General features: G+C 38.9%; 2 protein-coding genes across 2 annotated transcripts; both read right to left on the bottom strand.

Moving 5' to 3' along the window:
- Nucleotides 1-438: 438 nt before the first annotated feature.
- On the bottom strand, nt 439-4,097 carry cacybp (calcyclin binding protein). The gene is made up of 6 exons (XM_062403747.1): nt 3,968-4,097; nt 2,850-3,060; nt 2,644-2,740; nt 2,446-2,545; nt 1,867-1,961; nt 439-1,512 (listed from the first exon to the last, which is right to left on the bottom strand). Exons 1-6 carry the CDS (start codon nt 3,983-3,985, stop codon nt 1,350-1,352), a joined length of 684 nt encoding a protein of 227 aa, XP_062259731.1. The 5' UTR covers nt 3,986-4,097; the 3' UTR covers nt 439-1,349.
- Nucleotides 4,098-4,333: 236 nt separating this feature from the next.
- mrps14 (mitochondrial ribosomal protein S14) lies at nt 4,334-6,326 on the bottom strand. Its single transcript, XM_062405355.1, has 3 exons — nt 6,205-6,326; nt 5,206-5,370; nt 4,334-4,861 (listed from the first exon to the last, which is right to left on the bottom strand). Exons 1-3 carry the CDS (start codon nt 6,316-6,318, stop codon nt 4,679-4,681), a joined length of 462 nt encoding a protein of 153 aa, XP_062261339.1. The 5' UTR covers nt 6,319-6,326; the 3' UTR covers nt 4,334-4,678.
- Between the last annotated feature and the right edge of the window lie 4,041 nt (nt 6,327-10,367).

Below are 10,367 nucleotides of genomic sequence, written 5' to 3' on the forward strand. Positions count from 1 at the left end.
GTGGACCTCTCCTGAATTAACGATAACTGCTGCCCCCTGGTGGAGGAGACAACTTAAAAAACAACTTCACGATAGACTCCCGTTATACAATTGTGCTGACTGTTTTTAGAGACATGACAAGTCATTATAGAATGGAAGTTGCATTTGATCACAAACAGGCCTCGTTGTGACCACTAGCAAGTTACTATATTGGTAAAAACTAGGATTGTTAAATGTTTAAAGTACTTTCAATGAGGCTTTATATTTTAGTTTTCACAATGAGTAAAGATTCAGCTCACGGAGACAGTCCTGAAACAAAACCTAAAACTTCCAATCAGGCAGGCTTCTGTGAAGGCTTCCCTAAATTCAAACGCTTCATGAGAGTAAATATAATATCCAATAAATGTAATCAAGTCTAATTTGACATCAAAATCTCAAGACAAACGGAACCACGAGGAGTCAGTTCAAATGTTATATTTGTCTGAACTGCATGAACAACCTGAGGGCGGGCAACAATACATACAAGACTTACATGAACAACCAAAGCAAAATATCAACTTAGTTAAAAAGTCAATTTGTACATATTCACAAATATTGGAGACAAATCACAATGCAAAAAAGTTGAACCATAGAAATCATAGTAGGAAATCACATTAAAGAATTGAAATGGATGTTCGAGTTTTACATAGTTTATCGCGAGTAAAGCACATTACACTTCATACACACCCATGCAGTAATGTAGATTACACTCGGCAGCTGTATGATTGGTACAGTCTTTGCAATCATCATCATGGTCCATTTATAGAATGACAAAAAAAATCAAAAGGCTGATCTGTAGACTGACATGTCCTCTGGTCTTCTTCATTTAAGGAATGTGAGGGTGACTTAAGCAAATGTTCACGAGAAAACATCAGTTTAGCTTCAACGAATCAGCAAGTGACTTAACAGATCAAGTCCACAATTGTTCAATTTCCCTGATCCAGTGGAAATCATGTACAACTTACAAGATATTCATCTTGGGAAGAAAATGGCTGCATTATGGTAGGTGATGAATCGGTGTGAATTCTTGCTGTTTAGGCAGCTGCCTCATGGTCAGCACTTTTGTGTTTGTACACAATTGTGTGATTCTATTTATTAACAGCTTTATGATTTATGACTATTAGCAACCTGGGATTAAAGCTGAGGCCATCCAGGGCTTAACAATTACTCATGTCTCCTTATTTATGAGCTGTATACCTAAATTGTACATATTGTGAAAGTGTGATTTATATACTGGGATGTCAGTTATAGCGTTTGATATTCAAGTCATGTCCGCTGCAGCCCTGGAAGATCTCACTTATTTTCGCTTGCGGAATAGAAGTGGGTGCAGTTTACACGTCAAGCGCGTCTTCTCCTCGGCTCTTCTTCTCCTGGGACTCTGACCAGGCTTTGTTGATGGTTCTCTTCATCTCATCATCTCCGTCGGTGTATATCTTCTTCAGCATAGTCATCAGGCCGTCGCTGGGGTCTGCAGTCTCCTCCGTAGTGGGTTTTCTGTTGAGTGTCCAAGTTTAGCTTAATTGTTTGGATTCTCAGTTTGCGTGTGTACACCCAAGTTACATGTATTCCCTGCCTAATAAATAATGGCACACATAATGCTGTTGAGTGACCGGATGTGAAAAATATCATTGTTTCAAGTGGCCAGAAAGATTTGGTTAATTTTATTCTTCATGTAACTAAACCTACCAATGTGTCTTTGGCTGCAGCTGACGCGTCTGCACACATTCATTTTATGAAATCAGTCACTTGAGCATGCAGTGGTCCTTACCTCAATTAAATTCCAGACTAATGTCGTCTACCTAATTAAAAGCTTAAATTACATAGAGTAAGTTGAAAAAAAAAACTTACTCTTTCTCTTTAGACTGCAGTTCCGCCTTCGTTAGGCACTCCCACTTTTTTGTCGTCTTCTTCTTGCACATGACCAGGATCATGTCTGTTTTTATCTGTGGCAGTGACGAAAGGCGGTTAAAAGGCCTTTCAGACAAACAAAGACACTAGACTATTCTCTTCAGGAATCGTCTGAACTAAACCAAGAGCAATATTAGAAATTAACACAAACTAATACAGTTGACAAGAAAAGGGACGACAAGATGGCCAAGTTGATTCAATCTGGTCAATAGATTTGCTGTAAGATATTGTCTACTTTTTGCCCTCTAGTGGCCGAACAAATTTAACATTAGTGCAAATGAATTAAAATTAGCCTAAGATGTTTTGTTGTGAAAGGCTGAAACCTCTTGGAAAATATTGTGATTTAAAATGCCATAATAAGTTAGAATCATTTAATGCTGCTTATTTATGTCTTATAAGTTAATTGATCAACAACTGCAAATCTCGCTGCCTCAGTTTATACGAAGATCCAATAACTTGTAACTTTCTCTTAAAAAGTTCAATATTATCCCTTTAAACACATCAATCTGTTTTGTTCACCTTTTTGCAGCTCTCCTTTTCATCGATTGGATATGACAGATTGAGAATTTTCATTTGATGGTTTTTCCCATCAAGCTCCTTCACAAGAACCGAAAAGGACCTGCAACAGGCATAATTAGAATTGTATGTAAAACAATATATGCTGAATGATTATGTATGTAATGTACAAACATTGATACAGGCTTGTTATCATCTAACCTTTCTGTGAAGTTGACCTCCACGTTTTCCGATGGGATTTTGTGCACATCCTTCAGTGTGAGGTAAATTTTTACAAATTTATCTGACTGGTCCCAAGCTGTTAAGAAGACGGAACATTGTGAACAACTTTCAAATACTTTGTGAACACACAGACAAACTTGCTAAAAAATAACTGACTGCATCATGAGTGGACAATTGGATCATACCATAGTTGTTGATCTTCACTGTGTACGCTGCTTTAGAGGCTGCAGATGGGTCTGCTTGTCTTCTGGCCTGTAGCTCCTTCTGTTGTTTTTTGCCTGAAAGCTCCTTCTCCAACTTCTTCTGCTCCTGCTTCAACAGCTCCTGCACTCGTTTCCTCTCAGACTTTTCCAAGAGTGAACCCATTTCCATCAAGTCTGCCTCCAACTGGTTGATCTGCAGTGGGGAAAGCCACATTAGACCAATGACAAATGCACATCCTGGGATGACAGTTTAATTTCATTCTCAATGTCCATGGACTATTTTCAATGACAAAGGACCAGACAGGATAGAATGTTAAAAGTTGAATAATTTAGAATGTAGAAAACAGCATGTCAATGAATGGTTCGATGAATATAACAATGTGCCATCCCCTTCACAGTCACCATCTCGTAACTCGATCAAACACCTATGGTAATTGTTGGATGCGTTTCGTCCACCCCCACAATTAAAACACTAAAGGAGGTAATGTCTTCTGAGGAGGTGTGTTTATTACTGATGATGTTATGGGGGTAGCTCAACACTAAAAGACATTATTTTGCTTTTACCTCTATTATTAGTATGTCATTGCCTCCTTGCAGTTGACAGACCATAGATCCCCCTGATCCTAAATGCCATCAACTGACCCTCTGCGTATTTACCTGATATACTTCGAGATCTCATATAACAGTTTAGACAAAAAACATAAACGTCCAATCTCCTCGCTTTTATTTTGCTGCCACAGTGACTGATGAGAATCAAGCTTCGAAGTCGGCTAACGTTAGCGTGCTAGCATTAAGTTGCTAGAACATTCTGATTCCAGTCAAAGCTAGCGGTGTGCTGGATAGCTAGCTAGCTGCTGACAAACAAAAAGTTGTGTCACCGTCTCTAGCAAACCCGCGTGAGAACTGAATTTAAATAAATGTAGGCTACGTTCAGTCTTCAGAGGATACGTATGAACATTATTTTACTTTGCCGGTTGGCGGTAGCTAGTTATGTAAACTGTTGTTATGAATATTGTTTTAATTCAGATCAGTTCATAAGGCTAACCCTACTGTTGCCCTGGGTATGTAAATGGAGTTAAATAAAAGAATATGAAACTTACCTGTTCAGTTAAATCCATTTTAGCTTCTGGGTTGTGTTAGCTTAGCACAAACACGCTCTTCTCACTGCAGCGCCGTCTCTCCTTATTCTTCTTCCTGATTGTTGGTAGTCGGAGAGCCTGTCTGTAAGTGCACGACCGCCACCTATCGGACTGAAGTGGAACCATATATAAAACACACACGAGCCTCACGAAATATTCTTTTAAGCTGTTTATTTAATTACTGAATTAATTCGTTGTCTTTGTCTTTTCTTGCTGCTGGTGAAGGAAAAGGTGGGTTTTCCATATGTTTACTTAAAACACTAAAGATATTTGAAATCTCTGTATCAACTTATACAATGTACAAAAAAGACACTGGAAAAAAGTGAGCCATGTGCAACAATATTTATTCTCCATTATTCTTTTAGCATACAGTAAGTAACATGGATTTTATTTTTTCAGGAAACAAACAATTTACAGAAAGGGAATATTCACATCCTCTTCAGCACAAAATACTGAAAACAAGCTGCAGTGCTCTCAGAAGATTCCCCTTGAACACCTTCCAGGATTTTGTGGGTGGTGGTGGAACAGTTTTACTACTGTCAAAACCTGTAAAGACTCAAGACAATAAAAGCCCAAATCAGGTCAGTTTTGAGAGCTGACATCCTGCTGATCACAACCACATATCCACTTTTTTTTTATGGTCCAATTTGAAGAGTGTCCAACGGCTCCTGATCACCACCTTGCCCTCAGAATCCCAGACATCTGGTTGTGATCAGCTAGATGACGGAAAACGATCCGGCTCAGTCGCCATCTCCGCTTCACTCCGCGGGGCCTGGAAGTCATCACGCACCTGTTGCGTATTCTCACGGGGCAGCTGTCTCTGGGCAGTGTGGATATTTCTTTATCTGCTACCTCCTGCAAAGGTTTTAAAACAGAAGTAAGTCTCTAATTGTATTCTTAATTATTTTGGAATACCTTTGATTTTCATAACCTAATTCACATAATGAGCTACAAAGACACAGTTGTGAAAATTGATATACACCAAAAATCATCAATAGGACCTTATTATTATGCTTTGTATCCTTTGAATTTTCAGATTGGACAAAGCCAAGATGAGGTTTGTAACAAATTGAAAAACAACAACATTGCCACTTGAAAGCAAGATAAACTGACTAGAAGTGCAAATACATTATCACATCGAGGTTACACAGAAGTTTTTCCTCGGATCCTACATGACTTGTTTGGTGCGTTACTCTCACCTGAAGCTCTTTGGGTAGGATGGTGTTCTTCCTCAGTGCGTTGATACGTAGCCTCTCGTCAGCATAGTCGAAGGCCATCTGCCTTCTCTTGACGTCCCTCAGCATCCTCCAGTTAACATAGTAACCCCTTGCCTGCTCCAGCGCCCCCCAGCAGCTCCGCAGGGCCTGCAAACAGTTATTCAGCAGTTGTTAAGGAAAGATAGCTAATATCATGCGAGTGAACAGCTTTACAAATACACGACAAGCTTGGTTACAGGATTTTTGAGGAGGATAAATAGAAAACTATCACAAAGGCGGTGATTTTAATCCAGAGTTAATATGAGCCATTATTAGATTAAGAAAGGCAAGATCATCTTGGTTCACTTTCACTATATGTTGTATGGTCAGAGTCAGCATGCTCTTTGGAAATCCCCCAAAATCAACTCATTACTCATCAGATATGTATCAATACTAAGGAGGGACAATTAGGAATACATATGTTAGTCTGTAAATTGAAACATAAATGTATGTAGTTAGGATAAAATGGTCAGGTCAACTCAGAGAAACAAAGAGCTCATTCAGGCAATGTTTATTCATGATTTAAATTCCTCTGTATTGTCAGAGGATAGTCGTACTGTCCAATATCAGATTGGGTGGTGTTTAGAGGTACACACGTTTGTTGAACCATACCACAACCTCTGTTTTACATGACTCCTTCACATAGCCTCCTTGTTAAGATGCGTTCCAGTGACAGTTTGCTCCACTTGTGTTTAAAAGCGGATCTAAGCTGCCTCATAAACAACCCGAGAAAACAGTCCAGATTTAGATCCGCTACTGTAAACGAACAGTTAGTTATTTATTTAGGATTCCCTGAGCATTAGCTGCGAAGCTAACGTCTGACAGCTACTGAGGCCAATGGCACCGAGTTTTCTCTTCCTTTCTGTTGCAGCTATGCGATGACACCTAAATAAATAAAAGCTCAACACAATATGACATGTCATGTTATATGGAGGACGTTACCTGCTGTGGAGCGAAAACACTTGAACCCAGGGCTCTTAACCCTGAACATGCTATTCTCTGGGCCGCCATGTTGGATTTGATTTGTTGTGCAAAACCACCTAAAGGAGAAAACATCGCCACCTGCTGACCTGGAGGGTGAAATGAGCGGCTCAGTCTCAGTCCGTCAGTCATTTATTCAAATAGAAAACATTCTACATCTATCCTAGTTAACCAGGTCATACCATCATTATAATGTATTCTAATTTAATTTAATTTGTTACACAGTTCTATCCATTTCAGCTGTACATTATTCCTCCTTCAACTTATTTTAAACCGTTTGGTTTCTTTTTCATTGTATTTTGTCACTGTGCTTTTTTTTTACTATCCCTGTAAATCAGATAAAACTGGCATGCCCGAGAGAGAGAGAGAGAGAGAGAGAGAGAGAGAGAGAGAGAGAGAGAGAGAGAGAGAGAGAGAGAGAGAGACTAGACAATACTATATCCTGTCAAACTCATTGATTTCATTCAATCAAGCAGCTCCACTCCCTGCCATCTCTCAGACTATTTGTCTTCAATAATGTTCTGTCAAATTGTCAGAGGTGATAAAAAGTTATGTTTTTCTAAATTTTCTTCCCAAACGAAAAGTGTATGCGGTGTTTGACCTCATGTTGGCGCTGTTGCCTCACTGTCAATGTGAATGAGCACAGCAGTAAGATGATGGACAGCACCTCGATGTCAGGTTTAGTGCAGGGCATCATTTCTCTTTGAAGCTGGAGGCCGACAAACCTGCACTCTCCTGGATACAAAAAAAAGTTGTTATTCAGCAGCTGTGGCCTTGACATGGAGGAGCTGTGCCAGGGATTGAAAAGTGATGAATGGTCTGAGAGGCTTTCATTTGTTCGGACACAGAATTGCCTCAGATGTAAAGCTGCATAAACACATGGAATATTCCACATCACAGGGGAGCAGCACACACTTTGTGCACATGTTGGAACAGGAATATAGATTATTGATTATTGTGCCGTCAGTCTCTGAGACATTTCAGCCAACTTTTTATTACATGTGAAAAGATTTCTAAAGTTATGTATTTTCTTTTTTCTGATCGTAATTTAAAGTAAAAAACATAATCATTACATCGACGTAAGCATTTTGACCATGGTAAAAATTAACACAAAGAATATATATATTTGAGGAACATTTGAGGACTATTTATTGTACATTTGAATGTATACTTACATGATATTTAAAACTGAAGCACACTTTTTTGAATTTGATTATTTTGATCTTGATTATTTTGATCTTGATTATTTTGAATTGCAAAGTTGTTACTTTACATTCGAAATTCCAGCTGGTCGATGCGGAATAAGCAGATATTACATCATTACAATAACCCTGCAAATACAAGCATCCAGAACCAAACTGACAATTATTCTGAAAACATTCTGAAAACATTTCATTGCTCTTTCGGGTTCAGAAACAGCAACGATGGCAAAGGTGAAAGCTATTTCAACACCAGCATGAATGCTTCCTTGTGCAGCTTCAACCTGACTGGCTTTGCTTCAGCTCCTCCTGCGACCCACCGATGGAGAAGGGAAGGAGACGGTCCAAGGTTGAGAGCCAGCTGTTTATGAACCAACAGGTGGCAGTGTTGTCACACGGGTAAAATCTCTCCATCGCTCCCCTGCCCAACACTCATAGACTGTATATACCATCACAGGAGTGATTCCTCCTCATTTTAAATCTAAAGAAGGGATGACTGTTAAATCAGGAGTTAAAAAAGGGAGAACGTCTCATATGTTGACATCAGAGGGAGCTTGTGCCCCTGCATTTCTTCTGTGGCGCTTTATAAAAGTATGACCCTCTCTAAAGTCAGTGGAATTCGACGTGTTCCTTTACATGGGGCTGTCAGTTATTGATTATTTGTTGTTGCCTGTTCTCGTGATAAGCTTCGAAATAGTAAAAGAAGACCATTGTCTCTGCGTGATCATTTTGTGGAAATCTGTATTAAATATTATTATATATACTTTACTATATTATATATGAAGAGAGAGAGACGATTAAAATAGGTTATTAATCAAGCCAGAGATTTGTTACTACATTTAACTTTTTTAATTCAATTTCTTTCATAAATAGGATGAGAGGCTCCATTTTCCCCACTTGAGCCTGTAACCCCCAACATATTTGTGCACGTCCCTGATCTAAACCGTAGGTCTGAAACCCAGATCTGTATTTTCTCCCCAGACACCCCTGACAATTAAACTCTTGTGTTTTAGGGAAGCACGTACATAAAACATCTTCCAACACATGGTCCAGCAGTGCACCGTTGTAAGTTTTTATAGAACAAGATTTAACAGCAGATTCCATTAAGGATTTCTTCAACAATCCCCATTATTTTGAAGGCTCGAGGGGATGCTTCCTTGGATAAATATTAACACATGACAAACTGCAGGCTGTGTTTCCACTATAAAGAGCAACATTATGGTAGCAAGCTGGAAAATCTGTGCAGGCCTCCCAGCGCTGAATGAAATTATAAATGAAGCTCATCAATGTTGATTGTGGGAAGTGGTTTTGTGAACCTGACAATGAATACATAGCGAGACTTCATAAAAAACAATATAACTGGCTCAAAGTCTTTGTTTAAACATGAAATTACAAATGATTCCTTGTTTTTATCTATCTGAGGTCAAATCATTCAACTGGTTTTCAGCGAGGGAGAAATATTTTTGTTAAGTTTTAGATTTGGAAACTATCACATTATTACTTGACAGCAGCAGCATTTTGTAGTTTAACTGCTTCTGGGTTGGTTTCAGCTCCTAAGTAAGTCGACATGTCAAGCCCCGGAGCAGATCTGAAAAGTGACCTCCTGCATTTCCATATTTTGAAATGTATGATAACTGTCAGCGTGTGCCAGCGAAAAATAAGCTTTGTGTTGGTTTGGCAGAAAGGCCTTTCTGCTGGAGAGGTTCAAACCGTCTTCAATCACATCTTTAACAGCTTCATCGGAGTAAAACACATTTTCTTCCTGATTAATTTATAAGGGTCAGGCTCTCTGCAGATGCATTATACAGCAGCCTAGTTATTCATCAATATTGGAATATTTGAATACAAAATCAGTGAATCCATTGTGTGAGCAGTTGTGAGCATAAGCATGTGAATCTTTTTCACACTAATGCGTCCTCTGAGGGAAGGTATCTCCCCCCAGCCATCACATATGAGCAGGTCTGTTGCAGCGTCACATGTCTTCAAGAAATTTGGTCAATTTGGTCAAGATAACTCAGTGGCACAACAGCCCAATCCATTAAAACAACAGCAGTGCAGTGAACACAGTCAAGATTATGTTACTGAGGCTGGAACCATTCAGCAATGTTTCACCTCAGAATACAAGCACACGTACCTACAGATCATCAGTCATTGCTTCCTTATTGCCATTTAATAATACCCATGTAAAAGGGTAGAGTTACAGGAAAACCTACTTTTAAGGAACCATCAAAAAACAACAACATACCAGGAAACAATCGATGCTGCAGCTATCTGATTGGAAGCTGATTTGAGCTACTGCTTGATCATTCATTATAATTTGTACTATGTTCGAAGGTGTGTTTTATAAAAAAATTGTCAATTGAATAGCTCTCGGTAGAGTTCATACCTCCACCAAGACCCAACAGTCCTCATGAATCATTTAAATTCACTCGATGTGGATTTTTATTTGGATCTGCAGCAAATCTCACAAATTTCTTGATTATTTTGAATCAAGAGCCATGAATGATTCTCTGAGAAAAAAAATGAAAATGTTGTAAAACACCCTGTCTCACATTGATAAGTTCCGTGACAATCTGCTCAGTAGTTTTTGTGATCTATCTAAAATCAAACACTTAATAGTCAGATGTGGCTGTGCTGTGTGAATTGTGACCATGGAGGATACACTATGGATTTCAATGAGGTGTGACATCTCTGTCTTTTATACCAAATTCCATCACATTATGTTCCCATATAACATGATGTTGTTGTACAGAAAGATAAAAAACATTTTGTTTTTGCAGCTGGAGATGACTGCTCTCCAAATGGTTTCAAATATTTTTACAACCCGAGACGTTCTTGCTGAGGTGTGATGCTTTAATCGAACCGTGGCCTTCTCACCAAGAAGCCAAAGATACGTTTTATCAACATATATCTCTCAACGACTTT

The sequence above is a fragment of the Platichthys flesus genome, chromosome 14, assembly GCF_949316205.1.
Source record: "Platichthys flesus chromosome 14, fPlaFle2.1, whole genome shotgun sequence".
NCBI classification, from domain to species: domain Eukaryota; kingdom Metazoa; phylum Chordata; class Actinopteri; order Pleuronectiformes; family Pleuronectidae; genus Platichthys; species Platichthys flesus.

Bases quoted from the DNA above. Each gene is read 5' to 3' on its own strand.
- cacybp (XM_062403747.1), bottom strand. The intron at 2,546-2,643 runs GTTAGATGATAA...TGCCTGTTGCAG, and splicing joins GAGGTCAACTTCACAGAAAG to GTCCTTTTCGGTTCTTGTGA. The intron at 1,962-2,445 runs GTGAACAAAACA...TCACTGCCACAG, and splicing joins AAAAGGAGAGCTGCAAAAAG to ATAAAAACAGACATGATCCT.
- mrps14 (XM_062405355.1), bottom strand. From the start codon at position 6,318: ATGTTTTCTCCTTTAGGTGGTTTTGCACAACAAATCAAATCCAACATG. The intron at 5,371-6,204 runs GTAACGTCCTCC...AACTGTTTGCAG, and splicing joins GTGTTTTCGCTCCACAGCAG to GCCCTGCGGAGCTGCTGGGG. The intron at 4,862-5,205 runs GTGAGAGTAACG...AAACCTTTGCAG, and splicing joins TCCTACCCAAAGAGCTTCAG to GAGGTAGCAGATAAAGAAAT.